Consider the following 26,651-nt stretch of genomic DNA (forward strand, 5'->3'; position numbering starts at 1 on the left):
TTTCCTTCCTTCCTTCCTTCCTTCCTTCCTTCCTTCCTTCCTTCCTTCCTTCCTTCCTTCCTTTCCTCTCTCTCTCTCTTTATTTCTCTCTTCCTTTTATTTTTTTGGACTCCATTAGTTAGTCTTGGAATTAAGGCCAACAGTTAACAATAGGCTCTCATAACACCCCTTCGAAACCTTCTGTGTAGACAAAGAATCAGTCAAGCAAAGAAGGGGCCCGTAGAGTGGGAGATAATCTTTGCCAGTACGTATCTGTCTATATATCTGTCAGAGGGTTTGTATCTACCATATACAAAGAACACAATTTAAAAACAACACAGTCAAGAAGATAAATAACCCAATTAAAAATGGGCTGTGAATCTGAACAGATTTTCAACGGAAGAAAATAATGGCTAATAAATATCTCAAAAGTTGTTTTTTCATCCTTAGCAATCAGGGAAATAAAAATTAAAACGACATTGAGATTTCATCTCACCTGTCAAAAAAAATGGCTGTTTCAATTTCTAAAATTGTTAAGTAATGAGAGATAAAACCCACATGCCCAAACGCTATCGGAGACACGCAGGAAAAGTTTAAATGTGTTCTGTCAGGAGAACAGAAGTTCAGGAATACAGGCCTTACCAGCCAGCCTAGCTGATACCCATGTTCGTGAGTTAGAGAAGATAGTCCCTCAGGAGTGGCGTAGCCCCACTCCAGAGCACTGGGTCTGAATTCTAGCATTGCGTTGTCTGGATTCTTCGAGAAATGCACAAACTACACAGCTGTACATGGTGACTCTGTGCTTATAAAACATCATTAACTGGTGGCCTAGTGGTTTCTTCACCTCTCTGTGGACAAACTCCAAACTCCTCAATGGGCTGGTAAAGCTCCTCTACCACTGACTTCTATTTCCACCTCAGGTGCTTCCTGAATATGAGCTCTGTGCTCTGCTGACCTTTGCTTTCGTTGATTGCTTCCCCGTACCTCTCCTCTTAGTCTTCTTGGCAGGAGCCCCGGAAGTCAGGGGAGTCCTGTGGGTGGGCCCTTGGGCTCTGCAGCATTGGCCCAGGGAAGAGACGATGGGAAGTATACAGAAGGTTTTGTGACGGCTGGAGCGTGGAGTGTGTATCCTAACTCCTCCTGTTAGTTATTTTTCCCATTGATGTGGTCAAATAACTGACCAGAGCACCTGAAAGAGGAGTTTATGTGGGCTCATAGTGGTTTGATGGTAAATTCCATCACAGTGGGGCGTTACCATGATAGGAGCACAAGATGGCCGGTCACGTTGTGCCCACAGTTAGAAAAAGAGACAAGTGATGGAGCTCAGCTTGCGTTCCCATTTTAACTCAGTTCGCGTTCTCTCAGTCCACCTCATTCAGGGCAGGTGTCCCCTTCTCGTTTCTGCTCCTCTACATCCAATGTCTCCACGGTGTTTATAAATCCCGCCATCAAGTTGACAGAGAGGATTGGCCATTCCACCCTTCAGTCCACATTATTAGACGGACCTTCTTGTTTGTGTGGGGACGGTACTGTCTGCCTCTTAAGACTGCTGTGAGAAGCAGGTTCCCGGCAACGGCTGGGCCTTTTCCCTTTCCTTTTTCGAAAGACCCCGAAGAATGAGAAGTCATGGATGCTCACAGGCTAAGAGGATGATAAGCGGTGTGGCTGTCCATGCTACCTGTGCTGTCCTCGTCACCAGGAACTGAGTTCCTCTCTCTGCCCCCTCCACCCACCACCCTTTTCCTGCAAGCTGACAAGTGCTGACGCGTGCTTAACTATTTTAGAATTTGCCAGTTGTCAAAAATACCCCGTGCTTAAAAAATATTCAGTGACCCAAGTGCCTTTCCTCCAGGTGCCAACGGATCGATCCCCTCAATAGCCCAGAAAGAGAATCATGTTCCCCTAATGGCCCCGGCATTCAGATTCAGCCTGTGCGCTTTGAGAGTTTGGGGGATTGATTAGCACTGTCCATCACTCTCCTAATAGCCCAATAGAGGAGGCACCTGCCTTGTTCTAAGGCGCAAGGAGAGTCTGCTGAGAACAAGGGCTCGGGACTTGACTCTTTCCCTATCAGCCATTCTTCTTCCCTGGGCTGAATGCTCCCAGAGGACAAGGTCTGCCTTATTCATCTCTCTATTAACAGCATTCAACCACGGCCAGATACGGAACAGGTGCTCATTAAGGAATCATTGAATTCATGAAGGGATAAAGCTGGTCCCAAGATGGGCTTGGGATATGTCTTGGAAATCGCTAACTACCTACTCCCCCAGTGAAAATGTGTCTGGGGATCCATCTTAGGTACCGTGATTGCAGCGGTGCACAAAATGGGTTATATCTCTGGCCTCGGTGGAGCTTAATTTTTTTATCTGGGAAGACAGAGAAACAAACTAATATGAATATTTAAAGTGTTATGAAATAGTAATAAATCATAGACAGGTAAATGCAGCCGGCGAGGGGCTGGACATTATTAGGACAGGGCTGTGGTAGCTTTGATATAATGGTGGTCAGGGAACGCCCTACAGTTTCTTAATGAAGTGAGGGGAACCAGTCTTGCAGATATGTTGGGAAAGAGCTTGGCTGGCAGATAAGACAGCAAGGGAAGAAGCCCCGAAGCAGGTCCAGACTGGTCACATCAGTGAGCTTCTACGTATGAAGATCAGCGTGGCTGAACAGGGACAGGTGTTGGGCAGGAGGTGGCCTGGCTGGATAGGGGTAGGGATGAGGCGGAGGTGACATTCTAGGATGATGGAGAAGTATAGGTAGAGTATGGCTTTGCTGATCATGAGGAGCAGATGACATCAGGAAGGTGACAGAGAAACCCAGGTTTCAAAGGGCTTTTAATTGCAGCGAAATGGAAAGCCATGGGGAGGCTTTAAGAGAATGAGCATCTCAGCTTAACACACGTAAAAGGGTCTCTGTGTCCAGGGATTTACATGGGGTAAAAATTGTATTCTCTGTAAAATTATTACTTTTGAAACTAAGTGAATGAGCTTAATGCTATTTATTCATTATTTGTTGTTTTTTATTGCACCTTTTGCGACCTTACTTAATCTATTTTCCTTTACTGTTACTATTTTTATTTGTGTGTGTGCGCACGCGTGTGTGCATGTGTGTGTGTGTGTTTGTGTATGAGAGAGAGAGGGCGTCATGAGTACGTGTATGGTATGTGGGCATCAGCGTGTGTGAGGAAGTGTGGGCACCCGCATGTGGAGTACAGAGGCTGCTGTTGCCTGGTTTCCTTGGTTGAATCTGGAGCTCGCCAATGCCAGCTCTTCTGACTAGGGAGTTTGTTCCGGAATCGGTGTCTCTACCTCCCGAGTGCTGGAATTGCGGTTTGGCCACCATGCCCTCCTGGCATTTACAGCATTTTTATAGGTGCTGGGTCCACAACTTCCACCCTCGTGCTTGAATGTCAAGCTACCTCCCCAGCCCCTTCCTTTATTACTTTTTAAATTATTTTATTGGTATATATTCGTTGTACATAGTGATGGGTTCCATTAAGATAATTTATTTCAAGTGTAACATGTGAGTGGCCATATTTATTCCCAGATGCCCTTCTCTTTCTCCTGTTCCCCCAGCTAGTTTCTTCCTTCTCCCCTCCTTCTCCCTCTCCCTCGCCCTTCCTTCCCTCCCTCCCCTTCTTCCTTCCTTCCCCTTCTTCCCTTCCTCCCTTTCCCTTCCCTTCCCTTCCCCTCCCTTTCCTCCCTCCTTCCTTTTTTTCCTCCCTCCAGTTTCCCTTCTACTTTCAAGTCCATGTCTGTCTGTCTCTCTCATGGTTTTATGCATCTAAATGAAGTCTATGACCAACGGATGAGAGGAAACATGGTATTGTCTATCCGAGTCTGGCTCATTTCATGGAGGAGCAGCCAGGGCCCGCTGGCCTCAGCCTTGGGAGGGAGCTGGGTCATCCACCGTTCAGGGATTCCTTCCCCTCTCTTCTTACCCACAGGAGACTGGAGCAGAACTTCTTCAACTGCAGCTGCGACATCCGCTGGATGCAGCTGTGGCAGGAGCAGGGGGAGGCCCGGCTGGACAGCCAGAGTCTTTACTGCATCAGTGCCGATGGCTCCCAACTCCCTCTCTTCCGCATGAACATCAGTCAGTGCGGTGAGTGAGCCGCAGCCCTGCCTCATCTGGCCAGCATCCCGCACTCCCCAGAGAACTGCCTGGGCCTGTCAGGGTCTCCTTCCCAGCTCTCTCCTGTCTTGTCCTCAGCAGTGAGCGCAGATCAGACCGACATTTCCCCTTCTTGGTCATCCTATCTTGAGCCAGCCGTGGGAAGGCTAGTCTTGGAGTAGGAATGCCGAAAGAAGTCATGTGCCATTTGCAGCAGATAAGATTCCCTTTCTCTCAGAGTAGCCTGTCAATCAAACATGAAGGAGCATGTCTTAGAGTGCAGCCGCTATCATTCCTGTACAGCTTCCAGGCTGTTTTCTAGAGGATCAGTTTCTATGCCCAGCCAGATGCTAAAGGAGGGAATTTCTAGTGCCCATGGGAACCTGTCACACACCAGCTGCTGAGACTTAGTACCCCAAACATTGAAGCTGTAGGCTTGGTTGCTAGAACGGCATCCCGTGAACAGGTGCGCCACTTACACCCGCGATGTAGGAGCATCCCACTGTGTGTGTCTCAGTTCTGAGGTCTGCAGAGGAGGGGCTACGAATCAGCTGGAGCTTACAGCCCTTACTGTTCACGTCGATCCAGCGAAAGCAATTTAGAGAGGGAAGAGTTTATTTTGGCCCACAGTTTCAGGGTATAGCCCACCACGATGAGGAAGTCATGGCTGTGTGAGGGGAATTTGAGGCAGTTGGCCACTTTGTGCCCGTAGTCGGGAAGGAGAGAGAGAGAGAGAGAGAGAGAGAGAGAGAGAGAGAGAGAGAGAGAGAGAGAGATATATGAATGAGGGCACTCAGCTTGCTTCTGCCTTTTTATTCAGTTCAGGCCACAGCCCATAGTATGGCGTCTTTCCACCTCAGTTAACCTAACCTAGAGATTCCCTCAGGCATGCTCAGCAGCGTCTCTAGGTGATCTTTGAGCCTGTCAAATTGGTAGTAGCCACCTCAAAGTTACAACCATCACATGAGTTCAAGCAAGTTGTACTAGAGTTGCCACAGGGCAAGACCAGAAGTGCCCAGAGGCAGAGCTCTGTATACCATTTTCTGGCTTCTTACCTCCCTGTCCTCCCTGTCCTCCCAGATCTCCCTGAGATCAGCGTGAGCCACGTCAACCTGACCGTCCGAGAAGGAGACAATGCTGTGATCACTTGCAATGGCTCTGGTTCCCCCTTGCCTGATGTGGACTGGATAGTCACTGGGCTGCAGTCCATCAACACCCACCAGGTAGGTATCCTCTGGCCAGGCACGTTAAGAGTTAGGGACCGAGTATTATAAAGAAGAAGGGGAAATTGGGATCCTGTCCCTCTGGGAAGAACCATGCAGACTCAGATTATATCTAGATGGCATGATTTCTTGTCATTTTGATTGTTGCTATGGTGCTCAACTCTCTGTGGTTTGGTTTCTTCTTTTGCAAAAAAGACCAACTTTGTCATTTACCACCCAATATTCATAATGAGGATCAACTGAATTACAAAGATCCGGAGCATGGTCTGTGTGATTTCACTAGCTAGACTTCATTCGCCTTTTCCTTGGTTTCCAGAGGTATTAGGGGTTAGGAAAGGAAGCCATCTTTGTATATATAAATGGTTTGGCGACTATCTTCTGATTGGGATTTTCAGACCAATCTGAACTGGACTAATGTACATGCCATCAACTTGACCCTGGTGAATGTGACAAGCGAGGACAACGGCTTCACCCTGACATGCATTGCGGAGAACGTGGTGGGCATGAGCAATGCCAGCGTTGCTCTCACTGTCTACTGTAAGTGTATGCCATAATGGACGCCAGAGAGGTAGCAGGAGGAGGCTGGGAAAGGGGCAGGTCCATGGCTAGAGGTGATCTAGAGGCTCCGACCCTGGCCTTTCAACAAGGGCAGAAAGGCCGTCCTAAGGCAAAACTGAAAAATAAGCTCTTGGGAAAAAACAAAAAACAAAAAAACAAGAAAGAAGTTCCTTGTCCCTCAGTGGATGGTATACGTCTGCAATTCAGTTCCATTTTCCAGAATCTCTTAAGTTGGTCCATTCTATTTTTGGAATCCCTGAAAGGACTCAGAAGGGAAGCTCCGCTAAGATAGATGCCATGAGCTTAGCTAAAGACACGTGGTTCTTCCCTTCTATTGGCTGGTGGAGGGAGCTCTGCTTCACCCAACTGTCTCAGGGCAGGGTGAGAAGTGGGATCCCCATCCTGCTTCCTAGAAGGTCTCTTCGGTCCGTAGGAGACTCCGTGTCCTCGAGATCAGCTTGCTTTTCCCCACAGACCCTCCCCGCGTGGTGAGCCTGGTGGAGCCCGAGGTACGCCTGGAGCATTGCATTGAGTTTGTGGTGCGTGGCAACCCAACCCCCACGCTGCACTGGCTGTACAATGGGCAGCCCCTGAGGGAGTCCAAGATCATTCACATGGATTACTACCAGGAGGGTGAGGTCTCCGAGGGCTGCCTGCTCTTCAACAAGCCCACCCACTACAACAATGGCAACTACACCCTCATTGCTAAGAATGCCCTGGGCACAGCCAACCAGACCATCAATGGCCACTTCCTGAAGGAGCCCTTTCCAGGTGAGGCCTGTGCACATTTCTTCTAAGAGCTGGGGGGTGTGTAGTATGAAAGAAGAGATAGCACTGCGAATCACAGTCACCTACATAATTGATCTCACATTGGGACAGGGATGGCCAGCATCTGTCCTTTGTACTAGCCAGGATAGTCTTCCATGGCTACCACAGCAACCTCCAGGATTCCCTTCAAAAAACCCTGCTGTTCATATAAAGATGTCCTGTATTATAGTTGGTAAATAAGGGATACATTAGAGATGGATGATGTGGTACAGAATCCTGACCCGGTATTTTACTTACCCGAGCGTGTGTATACTGGACTCTCCAGTGCACTTCTACGAAGCTTCAACTTCCTCATCTGTGAAACAGACACAAGTGAGAGCACATTGCTTTGCTGGGAGTTTCATGATTTTTGAATGAGTTAAGATGTAAGCCTGGTATATGATAATAACTCAGTGACTCTCCACTGCAGTGCACTTTAGAGTTGGTCCAAGTCAACCTCACATTTAACAGACTGCTGTCTCAAACCTCAGCCAAGCTATTTAGCAGTAAGGCTTGCTTTGGAACTGGCCTCCAGGCCTGGGCTCTTTTCTGCTCTTGTTCTATGGTAACTTAGTGGGGAGGTAGATGATGTTATCAAACGCTGATGGTGCAAATGTCACCCTGGCTAGAGCTAAGAGTTGTAGTAAGGGAAGACCTCTGAACCCGGGGAGGTGATTCTGCCCCTTTCAGCCTGTCCAAACTCTTCCCTGAAGTTGAAGAGCAAGAGAAGTCTGAAAGGGCTTAAAGGAAGTGGCTGGTTGTAACATTTCTTGGTGGGTTATACAGCTGATAACATTTCTGCCCATGTGGCTGTGTTTCTTCACTGACTTTTGCAGTGTATGCTGGCTCAGGCTAGGTGACTTCCTGATCTTCAGTTCTCAGAAATGAGAGGTTCTAAAGGGACAAAGGGTAGTATAGGGGCCGATATCACACACTTTCAAAATGGGGACCATGCAGCATCTGTCTGGAGGAACGCAAATTCATAGTTACAAATAACTACAGGGCAGTGGCCTGGGAAGCTTATTTGTCTCAATGTAAGGAAAGGAGAGCTGGGGCCCCACAAGTGACACTGGAGACATGGGGCTGGGTATTGTCCTAAATGTTTGTCACTGAGATCTAGGGAATGATGGAGCCATTTCTCAGAAAAGGTTGAGAATCTGTGGATAGTTGAGACCCTAGCAGTACCTAGGCCCTGACCTTCCCAACACCACCCACGTGTGCTCACAAAAGCCTCAAGATGTTTCCCATCATGGACCACAGTGGGCTCTCCTTTGGTTAGAAGAAGAGTCCTGGCCTGCAATGTAGCATCAGTGGCATGTGAATATGGAGATAATTTGCTCTCACGGCCCATAAAGTTGTTGACATAAAGAGCTAGTTTGGCCCCTATTACTCATCTGCATCCCTTCTCCATGACGGATTGAGTGTAGCAACGTTTCTGTTTCCAAAGGGAAGCTCTTGGGACATGGAGAGAGCTCTGGAATATTACAAAGGGAGGCGAGCCACTCTGAGCTCCTTCTCCCAGGAATTATTCTAAATGTTACAGGGCAGCAGGGGCAACCGGTGATGTTGGGGGTGTAGCCTTCCTTTTGCCCCCTCTTCTTCCAGGAGAAAACAGTATCCCAGTATCCTCCAGCCATGTAGACATGGCCTCTGTACTTACAGGTGGATACATCATAGTTGGCTGGCGATGCGCCTCGGGCTTGGTTTTCAAGGTTCCTAGACAAGCAGAGTCAGTATCACCTGTGAATGAGTTAAAATTCAAATTCTCAAGCTCCTTTAGTTCTCTGGAATCAGAGGCTCTGGGGTGAGCTCTGGAGAGATGGATTTTCACTTCCTCGGGTGACTTTGACAATCCCTCCTTTGCAGTCAGTTACCGTTAGCAATTGTTGGCAACTCAGCCCAGGAGGAGAGAAAGAGCGGGGGTGGAACCCCCCTTCCCGAGAAGCTGCAAAAAGAAAGCAGCACACCTGAGACCCTTCCTCAGACTTGTCCGTGTTTCAGGATGGGCCACACTGTGGGGAAGTTTGCTTGTTTTATGAACCTTTGTGTTAAAGGAATTGATGGATTATGAAAGGGCAGTGGTAGAAACAATGGGCCAGCCATGTCAAGCGACAAGATATCAATGTTCAGAGGAGTAAATTATTCGGAGGAGCAGGCAGGGATAACCTACAACTCCCTCTGCTCAACCTTGCGCCCGCTCGGTGCTGGCTGCAAAGGCAGTCTGTGCATCCCACTCTTCTTTGTTGGCCTGAGAGCGTAAAGGCGTATTATTTATCACAATCAGATGTATGTCATCTCTCTCACTCCTGAGCAGCCAAGTGCTGCAGTTAAAAGCCAGATCTCCGAAGCTGGACAGATTTAGGTACGAGCTCCGTCTGAGATTCTTCCAGATAGGTAGCCCAGGATGCTAGGCCAGGGCTTAGCACATGGACAGCTCTCTGGGTTTTGTGAAAAGTGGCAACTGCTCCATGTCTTCACTTCTTTGCCCATGGATGCAAATGATCAACTTCCCTAGGTTGCATTGACGAGCAAATGAAGTTCGTTCTGTCCACCAAGTCCTTAGCAGTGCACTTGAACATGGAAAACACTTCATTGCTGTTGGCACTTGTTCTGGTTTCAGGGGTGCAGAGATGATAAGAATTCAGGAGTTCCAGACCAGTAGCCATTCTTGGTCCAGGTAGGAAATTCTAGTACGTAGTCTCAGGGCAGGTTAGGGTTGTGACCGTGGACCAGTGACACCAGAGTTCAAGTGTTGACACAATTGTGTGTAAGCTGTGACCTCAGACAAACTGCTTAACTTGCTTTTCCCTCAAAAGTTGTGATGGGGGGGTCTCTGGAGAGGACTTGGTCTTCCAGTCTCTTGCTGCTCTCTCAGAGGACCTGGTCAGTGCCTAGCACTCACATCACATGTCTCAAAGCCACCTGGGCAGGACCTGATGGCCTTTCACAGCCTCCATGACCACCTAGGTACCCATACATAAGCCTGATAAAAATAGATCTTGTTTTTTTTTTTTTTTAAATGTTTTGGCGAGGGACTGGAGAAATTGCTCTGCAGGTAACAGCTCTTGCTCTACAAGCACAAGGAACTGTGCTTGAATCCCTAGAACTCTGTGCATGGCTGTAACCCTAGCACCAGGGGGCCAGGGACATGACAGACTGATCCTGATCAGTGAGCTACCTAGCTTCCACATACACACACAAGGCTGTGCGCATAGACAAATCATATACACATGCACATGTATTCTCTCTCTCTCTCTCTCTCTCTCTCTCTCTCTCTCTCTCTCTCACACACACACACACACACACACACAGACACACACAATTGTGAGGAGTTCATGGAGAGTTACTATCTGGGGGCTGTAGGAAACATATGCATCTATCTATTGCCCAGGCCTGATCCTGATGATTCTATCTCCCTTGTGGTAGGAATCAGAAGAAGAACAATTCCTAGTATTGTTTTGTTTGCTTGTTTGTTCCCCTCCCCCGCACCCCAAATAAATGTGTGAATTCCTGCTAAGGGTAGAGAGCAGGCAACATGTCTTCCTGATCTGGAGGTCACACGCTGCCTGCATGTATGCATGCAGCCTGGCTCCAGCAAAGGACTTGATGATTTATGCTCAAAATCATAGACTGATTTTGAGATTACAGGGTTCAGACACTTGGCCAGAATATTTGGCTGCTGGAAAAATATTTTTAATAAATGGGAGCCTTCTGAGACATATAAAATAAATGGATACTGTTGATTAATCTGGCGCGTCTCTCTTTTCATGCTCCAGAGCCTATGCTAAAGCCCCGTTTCCTCCATTATCCCCCAAGCCAGATCTTCCCCACAATTACACAGAACAGGAAACAAAAATCCAGCCAGGCAACAGATATTGAAAATGGACTTCACAGAAACCACCCATTCCCTGCAAACAGCTAATCATATCCTGCTAGTTCATATTTAGTGTTCTGCTGGCTACAGTTCCTAAGAGGACTTGACCAAGGTCTGGTAAGTGGAGGACCACAGTGATGAATGAATGAAACAGCGGATGAGCCAGCCAGTGAAGGATTTGTTCTTACATTTCAGGGCCTGGCAGGCTTGTGACAGGGGGCTGGTGTTGTGGGGCATAGCTTCCAGAGGCATCACCAACATCCTTATCACCTGAGAAGTCAGGCAATTTCTCAGAGCTGGCAACACTGCTCAGCGGTAGAGCACCTGTTCAGAATGCATCACTGGAGCTGGAGGTGGGGCTCAGTGGTGGAGGGTTTGCTTGGAATGCACCAAGGCCTGGTGACATGGTTTGGTGTTGGAACACTTGCTTGTGTGGGGCCCTGGATTCCATCTTCAGCAACACAGACACTCTCTTAAGACCTTATGAACCAGAAATGCTGGGTTAAGGACTCCCAGTCCTGATTAGATTTCACTCCACTTTGAAATAACTTGGGCTCTAAAAAAGGTCAAAATTAAGAAACATTGCAGAGAACTTTCTTCTATCTTTCATTTGGCCTCCACAGATGCCATTGAGTCTTTTCCCACCCCCTTTTGGTCCCTCCTGTTGAAGAATGCAGGATGTTAACATGGCTTCTCAGAGGTGAGGCCAACTTTAGCATTTGGTCAAGATGTTGTTCGCTGGAGTCCTCCACTGCACAGGGACTTATTTCACCCTTAGTTAATCGGAATAAGGATCCGAAAGGACACACATAGCTTGTTTCTCACCATCTTTCCATGAAGAAGGACCCTTAAAAGAAATCCCACACTAGCTCAGAATTGAGAAGAATAGAGGGTTATTTATTTAGGGGTAGACTCACAAATCACAATCCTCTGCTGGAACAGAGAACAGCAACCGAATCCCGCAGCTGGAAAAGAGGCCGGACGCGTGCTTTACTTGGGCATAAACAGTATAAGAGGCCACGCCCAAGTAGGCGGGTAACTTAAAGGCTACTGGCGGTAGGAATTCCTACGGCATTTCCATACAGCAGTTTCAACATTTATTGATGATTCTTGCCTAAGCAGTTATCACTATAGCATTTACCAAATGAGGATGGTTTCTGTTTCCATCCTTCCCTTTATTAGCAGGAATCACTGTGAAGGAGGGCCTCTCCCACTCCTTTGCTCAGCTCTACAGTTGTGTATATAAAGGCCTATGGGTGTTTTTGCAAATTCATGTGTTTGTTGTCTAGGTTTGCCATGAGAAAGTGGTGTAGACTGGGTATCTTAAGTAGCAAAAATCCATTTTATCACAGCGCTGGAGGTTGGGAATCTGAGATCAACTGTTGCCAGGCTAGCTTTCTTCCAAGGCCTCTCTCCTTGGCTTGCAGGTGCTATCCTTGCTGCACCTTTACTTGGCCTCGTCTCTGAGCACATCAAAGTTCTAACCTCTTCTTATCTGGTCCCCAATGGCTTCATTTTCACGTATGCCCCTTATCTCCAAATATAGTGACATTCTGAAGTACGGGGATTACACCTTAGTCCTATGGATTGTGAAGCAACACAGTGCAGTCTAGAACACCCCATGACTCTTACTATTTCTTTTGCTCAGATTATTAAACATTTCAGATGGGCATCACTACCTGCTTTCTCTTTCTAGGACCACATATCTTTAAGCACTTTCTTGTTTTCTGGTGCCGCAAGCTACCCAAAGCACATTTTTAATTTTCCTGTCCCAGATATGAAATAGTCCATTCCTTGAAGAAGTTCTCTTTCCTTTCGGCGGAGGATGGTGCCACTCACCTTCCGATGATTCATTCTGTCATGTGCTCAAGTTTGAGAAGCACTGGAGAGTGCGGAAGAGCCCAGTCTTAGATTTGAATCATCTCCAATTGCTTTCTAGATGAATGGTATTCAATTAGTTCATCTCTATAACTCTGCTATTCATCTCCTAGGAGATGATAAAGGTTTGAAGGACATAGTACCTGAAGCATTGAGCACAGCTCCTGACTCATAATTAAGACCCATTTAAGGATTTTTCTCCCATTATTGGGAGAGCCATTTCCATAACTCAGAGTTCAGGTAACACATGACCATATGGATGATAAGAAGATCCTAGGGGGCGGGGCATTCCCCAGACTTCTCAGTGACATGTCAGCCTTGCCCACACATACTGAGGGAAAGAAGATTATTCTAGGGTCACGGCTGGAGCTGCTCTGAAGCACCGGCTCCAGTGTTCTGGTACCTGAAAGAAGGACGGCTGTGGACAGGATGGGGCTAGGGCCTCAGTCCTCTGCCTCGCAGTGAAACTAGCTTGCTTGTTAGCTCGCAGGTGGGCTTCCTTCTCTGAGACCAGGAGCTGCATCTGTCAAGCCTCCATTGTGGGGACTATGCCCCGAAGAGGTCGTGCACTGGTTGGAGAGCGCGACTTAGGGCGGATTCCTAGGTATCCCTTGCTGTGGGAATGGGGACTGTGTTAAGAGGAAGAGGTCCCAGCTAGTAGGTTGCTGTCCTATACAACCCCCCGATCTTTGGTTATTATTATATTTGTTAATTGCATCTTTGTTCTTTTCTTCCCCCCAGAGAGCACAGATTTCTTTGACTTTGGTAAGTGTGCTTGGCTTTGGGTTTGAAACACTTGTGTCCTGATAGTTTGGTGACTGTCAAATACAGACTTCCCTCTTGCCTAGTCCATGTTCCCTGTCCCTTGGCAGTTGAGGGTGTCAGTACATTACGAAAAGAAAGAAATCCTAGGCCCACTCGGACAGTTGCCCTGGACCACAGTTTCTCTTAGACAACTACCAACCGCCTTGTTCTGTAATGGGATTAAATGCAGGGTTAGGTAGTATTCTGCAACTGAGCCACTTGGCCCCACTCGGTGTTTTCTGAGGTTTGACCATATTGCAAACCTAGCTACCTGACTGAAAAAGTCTGCAGCAGGTAAAGAACAGCTTTTAGGACCCTCACTGATCATCTCAGTTGTTCTTAGAGAGAAAATGTGGGGTCTGTAAACTTGCCAGTCTTTCTCACCTGCCTTTGGCCAGAACCTGTGGTTTCTCAGGGGCTCACACATCCTTGAATTGCATCACTGAAGCTCAGTTCATAATAGAGTTGAGGGCAGGGCTGGACAGTCCTTGAAGGAGTGGGGTTTCGCTTTCTTTTTGATTACTGTCCCAAGGTGGGAACAGCAGCCAGCATTGCCGCTTCTGCCCAGTTTCAGGTCAGAGATAGTAGAACAGCCCTACTTAGGAATATTCTGGCCCTTTGGCACACGTGTAAGTTCCAAATGTGACCCCTTCAATTGTTCTTGGTCATAAAAATCTCTTATAATCCCACAGGTGTCCCTTAAGAGAATTCAGAGCTGGGATTGTTTCTTGCAAGGAAGTGATTGTAGACAGAGGATGCCCCTCGGTGGTGTTTCCTGGTCTGTTGAATGTTGTTCCAACTGCCCCTGTGTTCTGAAATCAGTCTTGGGGCATGGCTAGAGGGCTGTTCATTAAGATGTGAGCCCGGATTTCACTGAGGCCTTCGAGTGAAAGCGGGAAGGAATGAGACAGGAAGGGAGAGCGAAAGAGGCTCCCTAAGCAAGGGATAGCAATGTTAGTGACGGCTGTTGCCACTGTTAAAATCTCCCTACTCCCCGGGCTAGCCTGGATTCTAAACCGTTTTCATCATTCCTGTCCTGCGCTTCAGGGTGCATGTTGCCCATATTGTGGTGTGTTCTCTGGGCTAGGCCAGGAGGTGGGATAGGGGTCTGCATTCTTTTGAGTGTGTGTGTGTGTGTGTGTGTGTGTGTGTGTGTTTTTACCCCACTGAAGCGTTGTACAGGTAGCTCTGCTGGGGCTTACTCAGTTCCTAGGGGTGTCTGCTCAGCTAGGAGGGTGACTCTAGGGACCTGCTTCCCAAGGACAGAGCAGGCATGAGCCGCGACTCCTGGCTAATAAGCTAACTGCCATCCCCTCCCCTGTCATCTTTTCAGAGTCTGATGTGAGCCCCACACCCCCTGTCACTGTGACCCACAAACCAGAGGAAGACACTTTTGGGGTGAGTTAATCCCTGAGTCTAGATGAAAACACTGAAGGGCAGAGTCATTTTCGGACTTCATTTGAGGTGCTAACTTCCCCGCATAGTCTCTTACTTGGAGCAGTACCAATGGTAGAAAAAAAAAAAAGAAGCAGTGGGGAGAGCTTCCCTTTGAGATGGTTTAAACCGTCCATGTTTGATGAGAGTGCCTCATTGTTTGAAGAAGCCTTTGAGAGTCAGCTCCAAGACCCAGGGCTAGGAAGAGAACAGTTTGAAATTCCCAGTCTGCTACGAGCCAGGCCCAGCAGGCGTGCAAGGCCTGCTGACTGGACAAACCTTCTACAAAACCCCAAATTACTCAGAGCCTCTCCTTGGATAGGTTTTCCCGGTCCTGCCTCAGAATCTGAGGCTTTCCTGGGGAGACGTAGAAAGGAGTCTGTTGATGCAGAACTCCTAGTCTTCTCTGAGTAGGACTGCTGTATAAAGATTTTGGTGGAAAGAGAGAGAATTTACTTGCTAGCTGAAACACTAGACAGAGGTTTCTCTCAGCTTGCTATTGCAATTCTAGAATGGTTTCCAGATAAGAGGGCTCAGTGTATTGAATCTGGGAACCTCCCCTTAATCAAGCCTATTAATTTATATTCTTTTAAATAAAAATTTAAAAGTTCTTTTAGGGTCTCACAAACTACTTTTAAAGGCTTAACTCCAGGGTTGCCCAATAGTTCGACATCGTGACATGGCATTGGCACATAAAGAGGTGTCACGGCTGCACTGGGCATGTAGGTTTCAGGTTACACACACCTCAGTAGCAGAAGTGTTAGAGGGTCCTGTTCTTTCAAAACTTGTTTGTTCTCAGTGGACACACACATTACTTCTGAGGCTCGGAGGCTTCCTGTCACGGCTCCTGACTGTCTCTCTGTTTGGCTCCTACTAGGTATCCATAGCAGTCGGACTTGCTGCCTTTGCCTGCGTCCTTCTGGTGGTTCTCTTCATCATGATCAACAAGTATGGTCGCCGGTCCAAATTTGGAATGAAGGGTAAGGTGGCGCTGTTTGGTTCCAAGAGTTCCATAACGGAAGCCTAGCTCCTTGTCATCAAAAGATACTGGTTTCACTCTGTGTGCTCTCTGAAGAAGCCTCTGCTCATTGGATCTCCATAGCCCCAGTGGAGACCCCTGTCTGTACCCTGTTCTGGGAAACTATGGACCAAAGACTGTGTTGGGATTTATGGGAACCAAATATGGATGCTAGAAATGAAAAACTGCTGGTTGCTCAGATGGACTTGTGTGATGAGGTTTGAGCAGAAAGTTGGTTATGAGGCAAATGGTGATTCTTTTCGTTAGTGGTGGTCCAAGGGACGGCACATGTGAGTGATTCCTTTTTCTCTTGTCTGTACTCATCTTTGAAATCTCGTTGTGACTTAGCCCAGTGAGATGGAGGGTGGTGAATTCTGGTATTGAAAAGCTGTCTGTGCTGCTGTAGCTCAGCACGTAGCTCTGCACAGAGTCCTGGAATGGATGCCAAGAGCAACACGGTTTCTAAATCTGCTGGCCAACTTCCACGTCAGAGTACTCGGCCCCATTAGGGCAGAAGGGGAGTGCTGGGATGTGGTGTTCTGCCCAAGCTCCTGTGAGGTATCTGGCATGAAAAGGGTTAACATGTTGAATTAGCATTTACCTGCCTGGTCTCAGAGTCGGATATAGACCAATGATTTGAAAGAAACTGGGTGCTTCTGGTTCTAGAATTGAAACCTGATTTTCAAGATGTCTTCCCAGCTGGGGCTGCTATGCGTGGCTGATGTTGGCAGAGGTGGGTGCAGAGGGAGAGTTAAAGGTTACTTAAGCAACATCCATGCTGATGTTTGCTGGTGACATCATGAAACCCAGAAGGATGAACTTCTGAGGCTTTGATACTAGAAGCTGGTTTTTGTGGTGGGAGTCCTGACCTTGGGGCTCAGGGATTACAACAGAAAACATGAATGACGTTCACAGGAGCAGCAGTCCATAGATTCATATGCAAAAATGAATGTTTGAATGGCTACATGGTCAAGGGTCAAGTATTTGTATGCAAAAGGAGCCAGATTTGGTTATATTCTCAAGATTCTGGGTCTCCCTTAAAAATTAAGAGTATTGGCGCACGCCTTTAATCCCAGCACTCGAGAGGCAGAGGCAGGCGGATCTCTGTGAGTTCGAGACCAGCCTGGTCTACAGAGCTAGTTCCAGGACAGGCTCCAAAGCCACAGAGAAACCCTGTCTCGAAAAACCAAAAAATAAAAAATAAAAAAAATAAAAAAATTAAGAGTACTAGCATATAGAACTACTCAGAGATGACCAAAGGGTTGAAATGTGGAGCCAGCTAGATTGGTCTTTCTGGAGTCTTCTGCTTCTGAACTCTTGGCTTTTGATGAATATGATGAATGGATGGAGGCAAGCCATGCTTTTGCTTCTGGGTCTTCCTCTCTTCATCCTTCCCTCTTTCCAACCTCACACCCCATTTCCTTCCTCTTCTCCTCCTCTTCCTTCTTCCTTCCTTCCTGCTCTTCTTCTTTCCTCCCCCAGCATTGTGGGAGTTAGGGTTGAGCCAAGGGACCTCACGCAGGGTAGCTAATTCTTCTACCTTTGAGTGAAATAGTTTGGCCAAGAGAAATATATATGCTGGTAATTTCCAAGGAGGAAATAGGTTTTTAATGGCTCAAACAGGTCCAGACTACTCTTAGGCACTTTGATTGAAGACACTTTTTTTCTGCCAGCTCTTACCATTTGTCAGAGCAGAGCTCCGCAGGTTTAGATTGGATGACTACTGACCATCTCAAAGCCTTCTATCTTGGGTGATCCTTGGATCTTTGCCTATGTGCATTGATGTGTGTGTGTGTGTGTGTGTGTGTGTGTGTGTATGCGTGTGTGTGTATGCGATCTTTCCTTATTCTCCACAAGAAAACATCAGGATGTGGACCAAAAGGAAGAATGGGGCATTATTGTTCTTCCCACCAGCAGCTGAGACCCTGAAACATGCTTGGCAGTGATGTGAGAGCAGATTTTTCCTATTAATTGTCATCCTGTTTCTGGAACAGTGTGTCCCATGTTGAATGGATTAGGCAGCATCCAGGGCGGTGCCTCGTTCTCGGCATCTCCTGTCCCCTGATCTCTGTTTCCAGGCTGAGCTGCCTTATTTAGTCCTGGCATGTCAAGGAGGATATGTTCCCATAGGTAGAAGTAAAACATCTCCTTTTCTAAAGTCAAGAAACTTGAAGCTATGGGGCAAATGGAAAGAGATGGTGTACACAAGATTGACTATTAGAATTAATCTTGCATCTCTCTGATCTTGATCATATTCCATTTTATTTAGGTTTCACCTCACTTTAGAATCAATAAACACATGCCATTTGCCACAATAATTTTGATCTTTGGTTGTCAATGGACATATTAGCTACTGTCAATTTTAATTGTTATGACCAGATCACTAACAAGATTTTTTTTATTATTCATGTGTTGAAGTTCACATGGTTGGGGGGCCTGATAGAGTTCATGGTGGCGGGAACATGTGGCTGGGGGTACTTACCTCTCGGCTCACCATGATGATCAGTTTCCTCTTTCAAATCTTCAATCCCTGGGATGAGACCACTCATATTCTAAGTGAGTTATTCTCCCTCAGTTCTCTCTGAAACATATTTACTGACACTTCAAAGGTGTGCCTCAGTCTCCTAGGTGATTCTAAAGCCAGTTGAGTTGAGGTTAACACACTGAGTGTCCAAATCTGGGGGTGAGGGAAGTAGCAGCATGTGTACCGGAAGGCTCCCAATTCTGCCTTAGTTGAACCCCATCTCTTTACATACCTTCTCTTTCCAGCCTGAAATTTCAGATCTGAGTGAGAATCCACATTTTACTCTTTGGATTCTGTACACTTATTTATTTCCTCAGAGCCTTTTTCCCCCCTTAAATTAGGAACACTACTACTTAGCTATGGGGTTGCCACGTGCTGTAATGTGTAGGTAATTGGCCGTGTTAGTTAGCATCTCATTGCTGTGAAAAAATTTTTAAGGAAATCAGTATCTTGGAGGGAAGGTTGTTTTGGAATCATGGTTTTGGGGAATTTGAGTTCACTGACACTCAGTCCGTCACTGTGGTTGTGCATGGAGGAGGACCCCTACTCACCTCATAGTGGCATAGAAGCCAAGAGAAAGACAGGAGGAGGCTGAGATGCCAGTATCTACTTCAAGTCATATTGCTAATGACCTAACTTCCTTGGCTTGACCCAGTCAATGCCCCACCACTGCCCATAGTGCCCCAGGCTGGTGTCTGAGCCTATAGCACACTGTCATTAAGAACATTGGAATCTGTATCCTAATACTGCCATAAAAAGGGTTTCCATGTCTTTATTTCCCTCTTATTTCTTTTCTTGATGCGTTCGTCTTTCTAGACCCCTTTTAATGTCCTTGTGTGAAATTATAGCCCCCCCCAAGACTCCATCGTGAACCTTTTTGTTTCAGACAGTGTGCAGTAGTAAAAATGTCCTTATTACACACTGCCCACAGTGCGTTCTCATGTTTTCCCCGTCACATATCATCTGTCCGTCCTCCCAGGCCGGGAGCAGCTTACAGCAGAACCCATCCATCACTCAGCCCAGCATGCCGGGAGCCTCGTGCTGCGTTGGACGGATGCTTGAACTTAGAAATGAACAGCATCCATTTTATGCATTTCATTTGCTTCCTTTTTGAAGGGCTTGTTGTGTAGCCCAGGCTGGACTCTATATTTGTTGTGTAGCCCAGGCTGGACTCTAATTTGTTATGTAGTCCAGGTAGTCTTTGAATTCATAATCTTCTTGCCTTAGCCTTCCAAGTTCTGTGATCTAACAGGCCTTCTTTATATTAGTTTTAATCATGAAAAAACAAGGTTATTAATCTGCAAAGGGTTAATCTGGGCTAATTTGGGAATCTGAGGTCTTTTGGAGTTGGGGAGGATTGGAAGATGCTCACAACAATTCTTGCCATCTAGCCCTGCAGGCAGCAGGCCATAGCACATGGCTGTGGAGATGCAATCGAAATGATCTCCGTTACCTCCTGAGAAATAAGATGTGCAGGCGAATGCCAAAGCTGACCGAATAGACGAACACTCACGGTCTCCTGCTATTTAAACTATTAGCATTTTATTTTCTATTCTCATTGAATGTTTTATTCTTAGGGCAGATTAAACACAGCGGATACAGTGAAAGCCCTGTAATGACCACTTCCGACCCTGTTCTCGCAGGTAGCTATTAGCCTTGGCCCAGCGTGCACCTGCCAGTTCTCCTGTCTTAGTCTTCCTCTGTATCTTTTCTTTTTCCACCTCTCTGCTGTTTCTGAATACCCACCCTTCCCCCAACAAATTCATATCCCATATATGGCTTAATTGACAGCCTCCTCCCCTAAATGATAACTGTGTTAGAGGTTGGTAGCTAGTTCAATATATATATATATATATGTATATATATATATGCACTTGCACATATAGACATCTCTATAAATACCCACATGCACACTTAAACATGCTGTATGTATATTTGAGTACATTCACAAAAATGCACGCTACTCTGCGTGTTAGTGTTTTAGTTTAAATGCATGTTTTCCCTCTAGCTCACCTGCCTTTTGCCTACTGACTCGCCAGGTGACTCAGAACTGCCCATCGATTTGGGTGGACACCCACTTTATGGAAGATGCGCATCTTAGCCAGATCTCGTAGACACGAGCCGAAGGTGTCATGTCTCAGGACCCTCTTTAGCAACTTCCAACTAACCCATCCATCAAAGCCTTGGCCTGGGAATGTGAGCTCATCTTCTTTTGGAATCCTAAAGGTTTTTAAATGATGCCGAGCATACGGCAGGGGTTTTTCTCTGCTACTGATGAAGCATAGTGCCTCAGCCTGGCAGGGCTGATCTGTGAAGTATCTGTATGGCCTGGGATGGGACCAATCAGACAGACCTCCTGCTGGAGCATGGCCCTGCAGGAACTTTCTCCCCACTGTGCAAGGCCTTCACTCTTTGATTGCCAAATCCCGGGGTGGCCTGGCTGGGTGAGGGTTGAGTACTGTGAGGCTCATGCCTGGGGCTGTTTATTGGAAGCACAGAAATGTCCAAAATTATTTTGGAGTTTTAACAGTAATTATGTTCTGTTAGGTCCTCGCTGGCCTGGGAGAGAGTTCGGAATTTATGGCAGCTCATGGTCACAAAATAATTTAAAATTAGATCTTAGAAGACTGGAACTACGATATGGCCTGGGTTCCCACATCTGCAGCTCAGGAAAGGGACTGACTTGTTCTGGTTGTTGGGCGAGAGCAAGCTGGGCTGAGAAGACCCTACCTCCAGCCTCCCCACCTCTCAAGGCAAGACAAATGAGCTGATTCCTTTGTGTCAGCTGCTCCCAAGTGAGCATTCTCAGTACACCCGGCATCTGTAGGCCACATCCTCCTTAGAACGAAAGCCAGATGAGGCACTAATATCTCTGAGAAATAATAAAACAGCCCTCGAATTTTCACATGGGGTGACATCATTTTGAAGAGGAGGAACTGTGTGGTCTTTGGCGCCTTCGCTTCATGACCACTTGAAGATCAGAGATGACTAGGGGTGTCAACTCCATACTTCTTGGCTTCCTGATATTCCCTCAGAGAGAGCTGTTGAATGCTTTCACAGAACCGGAATCTGATTTTGGGCTTGTTAGGGTGATGCTCCCATTGTGCAGATGGGGAAACAGAGACGGGAATCATGCAGTAAGAGCCCAGAGCCCAGAGCTGCCTAGAGTACCTGGTTCTACTTCCTCATGGACCAGGTGAATGCAAAGGAGCTAGGGCGATCTGGGGAATGCGACCAGATGGTGAGCAGATCAGCCTGCTTCTTTTGGTGCCTCAGCTAGTTGTCTCTGAATGCCATTCTTCTTGAACATGGCTTTCAAAACCACTGGCTGGTAACTCTGGTCAACTTGGGACACACCTGGCTTGGGGGACAGGTAGGAATGGAAAGAGTCTTATTTTTGCTCCCCGGATTGGAAGCCTTCCCTTTATTTCCTTCTGGACACACTGAAGCATATGGGACTGAAGGAAGCTAGGAGGGAGGGCAGAGAGGAGTCAAGAAACGCAGCTTGGACTTCCAGTAAATTCCTTAAGTGCTTCATCGGCTGGCTTGCTTTTCATCCTAGCAGTGAGATGTGTGCTTGGGCCCCTGATGGGTCCGTGGGTGAACGAGAGTTGTACATGGCTGTTCGATTGTCAATTAGTGTTGGTTAATAGGTACTTATAGTAAAGTGGTTGCCTATTTGATTATGATTGGGAAGTATTAACATTTCCCCCATAAGCAGATGGTAGCTATCTTCTGAGCGGATGGCAGGATCATGCCAGAGTCTTGATTTGGAAGGACTCACCACTGCCAGAAGTCTTGGGAGCTGCTGTTACACAGAGTGTTGCTGCCATTCCTCCGATTTAACCACTCAGTCAAGGAGGAATTAGACTCGGGAGGAGTCCTTTCTGATTTTTCTCCTGGCCTTGAGGTGTTGGACTGAGAAGGGTTTTCTCCAGGTGGATGGAAGTGGGAATATTAAGCTTGATGCACTCTTGGCGTTGTTCCTCGTGGGATACCATGGCCATGTGTTTACTGTTGTTCACACAGAACAGGGGACTAAGAAGTAAGGAGAGAGTGTGGGGACTTACCGTACACAGGGGACACTGACGGCTTTTAGAGGGGGCCTGGACCCTGAGTGCACATGTCACTGATGGCCTGAATTCACAGTTGCTTCCTTTGCCACAAGATATAAACTGTTGTGAAGTCTGTTTAACAGGGGATCAGAGACTAAGAGCTGCACATAGCAGAAATGAAAGCAAAGAAAGTTGGCTTTCCTGACTTGCTGTGATGTGACATGCCCAGTCCTTTCTAATGTGGTTTTTTTTTTTCTTCTTCTTGGCCTGTATCCTCTTCCAAATTGACATGTGCACTGGAGGAAGGTGATCTTGGCCCCTGCAAGAATCTTGTACTTAGGGTTCTGGGCCTGGGCCTCCTTTCATTAGGGACTCTTTGGACATGAGTTTGAGAGTGCCTGTCTGTTTCCCTTCCTGCTTAAGTTGTCTTCTTATGGCCCCTACATTGCCTTGAGGAGAACCTGTATTCTCTTTTCTTGTTTTCTGATACTTTTGGAGACCTTCTAAATGACTCTTGGCATGAGGACCTGCCTTAGTTAAATAGGTTAGGTTCATAGCAAGTCCCTTCCCTTCTCCTGCCTGGACATCACTGAGAAGATTGCAGACAAAGACCTTACTCTGCTTGAGGACTAAGATCCAGAATGTGATGTTGTGGATCTTCAAGACAGTTGGGAGGGTGGCGTGTGTTGTTTTCTGGCATGCCTTTGCTGACCCGACATTTGTGGGGACTTTTCATGTGTGCAGTGAATCATCCCAGAGGTCCCTTCGTCATCATCCCTGGTGGTACTGAGGCCTAGCTGCTCCCCTCCTCCCTTGCATAACTCTCTGGGACTTGGGAGCCAAGTGTTCTCTGGTACTGCCTTTTGTGCATGAAGAGAAATCGCTGGATGTGGAGTGTGTGATACAAAATGTTTTCCTCTGGGGATACCTGCTGGCTGCTCTGCTCTTGGCAGGCCACGGTATCCTGTTCAGCTGTGCCAAGGATAGCCAGTGTGCTTGGCTCTACACTCAGAAGCTGTTGCCTCTCAGATTCATTTAATGTTGGATCACAGTGCAGTTCTTACTAATCTGTGGCATCCTCCCTGGGTCCCATAGGGTTAACAGGCTTTTTGATAGCTTAGTTTAGAAGTTCTCAACCTTTTGAATCCAGCAAGCCCTGTAGCAGATGATGGTCACATGTCTTCAGTCTGTGGGTGTAACCTGGCTCTCCCAGAAGTCTTGGGCTCACAATAATTTTACACCCAAGAAAAATACATCAGAAGATGTGTTAACAAGTGGGAATTTTAGAACTAGGATTGAAAGCAATCTCATGTTAATTTTTACTTTTAAAATACCCCAAAATTTTGTATTTTGTTAGCTGTCAAATTCATGAGTGATATACTCATCATACTAGTCCATCCTACTAATGTATCAGGCCATGGTACCAAAATGGAAAGCCAGAAAGGTTGGGGGCTGCCAATCTTGACTTTCTTATGGTGTTATTTACTCAAGATGGCCTTTGGCCCTGTACAGTCAAGTGACAGAAACTGCTCCAGGAGAGCTCCACCTCTGTTCTCATCACGCATTCTTTCTCTGTGTGCATCTACTCTCGTGGACCTTGGGAGTTTAGTTTTCCCAGAGGAAGTGTTTCGCTTTGGCTAATGAAAAACTGTCATGTGGCTGCATTGTCCAAGTCTGTGTTTAAGCAGCCCGGTCTCCTGTGATCTCAGCTTCAGGATGTCCAAAGATGCCGCAGGCAGCAAAATACATAGAGCAAAACCAGGGCCTGTTGGAAAGCACCTGTTGGGATTAGGGAATTAAGAAAAACAACAACAACAACAACAACAACAAAAACCCACATGCTAATAAAACCTACCACAGAACCAAGCACTGCAAATGCTCCCTCAAGTTCCTTCTGGTCCCCAGCCCTCATGCTGCACAGCCATCATGGTGATGAGCAAGATGGGGAGGTGGAGCAGTGCAAAGAGGAGGCATCTCCTTCATCCGGCTCTACTTCCACCATCCAGGTGTGTCTGCCACCTGTTCCAGGCCCAGATCTTCCAAAGGACATACGCGAGGGCCCAAGTTGATATGTCCCAGCGCTTCTCGCTCTCAGAAGGCTTAATGACACCCTCTCCATCCTTCACTACCCAGCATGCTTAGTGAGCAACCGATCGAGTTTCCATTGTGCCTACCACTTTATTCTGTTCCACAGATAAATGGTGCGCCCACAAACCAGAGAGGGATTCATTCACTGGCTTCCTCCCCCAAAGCACCAATTACCTAATTTGTGGGACACAATGGGAAATGTTCAAAAAGTATTAAAATTCTAAGCAGCTGTAGCAGAATATTAAGCCCAAGTGCGGGGCTTTTTGAGTGTGGAGACAGCGCGTGGGGCCAACGATGCGCCTCTACATACAAATTCCTGCACGGCTCGGGTCCAGACTTCTTTATTCTTTCCTGAATCATCATGAAGGAAATGATATTTCCATGCTTCTTTATAAAGGCAGAAGTAGGAACATCAGATGAATTTTCACTTCTAATTACAGTAGGATATGGGGGGGCATTGAGCATTTATTAATGACCTACTATGTGGTGGATGCCAAATGTATCTTTAAGTTTGTGATTACGTGTGCATGTGCACTTGTGTGCATGTGGAGCCCAGTGGTTAACCTCAGATGTTCTCGAGGGCCTGTTCTCTTAACTTTGTGAGACAGACTCTTCAATTAGGCTAGGCCGGGTGACCAGCAAACCCCAGAGATTTGCTTGTCTCAGCCTTCCAGATGATAAGCACACACCACTTTGCTCAGCCTTTTCAGGTGGGTCTGATGAGCCAACACAGGTTTTCCTTCTTGCATAGCTAGAACTGAGTTGTTTCCCCAGCCAAATATGTCTTGTAATAATAGCTCTTTATAGTTGACTATGATTTCCGTCTCAAAGACAAGCAAGCTGCTTAGAGAGACTCTTATGCTCAACTGGATACCTGATAGGTTTCAGAGCAAGGATTTAAGTGAACCCACCCTCACTCATTAGTTCTTGGGCTTGGCAACACATTTGCACAACCTTGGTGAAACTGTGTAAATACTAGAACCTAGGTCAATTCCTAGGTTATTTAAATCAGGCATGAGCATTCCGTTTTAAATACAACTGGGAATTTTATCATCTGGTGCAGATCAGGATGGGGAGCAATAGTTTAAATCAAGACACATCTGCACCTGTCAGTAGTTCTCCAGGTCAGCTAGGTGGCCCGCACACCAGCTGGTCTGACCAGCTTGGAGCTTTTAAATGTGCCAATGATTGGGATCCACCCCACAAGAAACCCATCCGTGCCGAGGAAAGCAAGGGGGCAGCCTTTTCCTTATGAGATCCTGCTGTTTGCCAGGGCTTGAGAGTCAGCATCCTCTAACTGTACAGAGACATTGGATGATAACATGGCCAGTTCCTATCAACCTTTAATGTGGGTACGGATTTTAGGGAATTCTGTGCATCTTGTTATGAAGCAGATTCTGGCTTAGCAGGTGTGGGGACGGGATGAGAATCAGGCTTCTGTAAGCTTCCAGAAGACTCCTCTGTGGACCATACATAGTCACAGGGGCTGAAACAGTGGTGAATGAAGGCATCAGGCCTGGGACCTGGGAATTAAGGTCCCTTTCTCTGCTTTACATTTTTCTTCCTGTGTGTCATTTTTAAAAAAGCAAAACTGCCTCAAAGCTTTACTGACTGTGGGAGTATAAAAAAAGTCACTTCTACAGCCTCCACTTTCTTGAAATAAATAATACTTCAGTCATTGTCTAAAGCAATACCTACCGTGGCTTTCTAGGCTCAAAACTCCCTCCTCCGCTCCTGTAAGAACATATCTGTTGACCTTTGTGACCACTGTGAGGTCAGTCAGTCGACACTGACATTCTCTCCTGAGGAGGGAGCTGGGAGCAGAACCTTAAGGAGGCAAACGGGCAGGTGCCAGTTTGGCATTCCTACCACAGAGTCCCTGGTGCTGCTGGTCATCCACTGCTCTTCTGGGAAGTTTTCTGTTCTGTCTGTTCTCTCTACTGCAACTGACCGTGAAGGTGATGTTGGGGCGTGTTAGTTATTTTCCTCACTACTGTGGCAGAATCTTTCAGGAAAGCAGCTTAAGGGAGGGAGGGTTTGCTTTAGTTCCCAGGTTGAAGGGGCAGTGTGTGAGGGCAGGGAAGGCAGAGTGGTGGAAGCGGTTTATGTTGATAGACAAGGGAAGGAGGGACACAGAGAGGAGAGATACAGAGACAGAGAGATGTGAGAGACAGAGAGAGAAAGAGAGGGAGATAGATAAGTCAGGCATAGAGAGACTTAGAGAGATGAGACAGAGAGACATATATATGTGTGTGTGTGTGTGTGTGTGTGTGTGTGTGTGTGTTCATATGGG

The 26,651-nt window shown here is 46.9% G+C and overlaps 1 protein-coding gene across 4 annotated transcripts in view; it reads left to right on the forward strand.

Annotated features, from left to right (window-relative positions):
* Positions 1-26,651, forward strand: part of Ntrk3 (neurotrophic receptor tyrosine kinase 3) — a 360,980-nt gene that overhangs the window by 104,300 nt on the left and 230,029 nt on the right. For all 4 annotated transcript variants that reach the window (XM_005357742.2, XM_005357743.2, XM_005357745.3 and 1 more), the window contains exons 5-11: positions 3,929-4,086; positions 5,176-5,318; positions 5,714-5,855; positions 6,351-6,647; positions 13,177-13,200; positions 14,573-14,637; positions 15,551-15,653. In XM_005357742.2, the coding sequence (XP_005357799.1) occupies positions 3,929-4,086; positions 5,176-5,318; positions 5,714-5,855; positions 6,351-6,647; positions 13,177-13,200; positions 14,573-14,637; positions 15,551-15,653 (932 nt within the window). The remainder of the gene's footprint in view (positions 1-3,928; positions 4,087-5,175; positions 5,319-5,713; positions 5,856-6,350; positions 6,648-13,176; positions 13,201-14,572; positions 14,638-15,550; positions 15,654-26,651) is intronic.

The sequence above is a fragment of the Microtus ochrogaster genome, chromosome 22 (genome assembly GCF_000317375.1).
Source record: "Microtus ochrogaster isolate Prairie Vole_2 chromosome 22, MicOch1.0, whole genome shotgun sequence".
NCBI classification, from domain to species: domain Eukaryota; kingdom Metazoa; phylum Chordata; class Mammalia; order Rodentia; family Cricetidae; genus Microtus; species Microtus ochrogaster.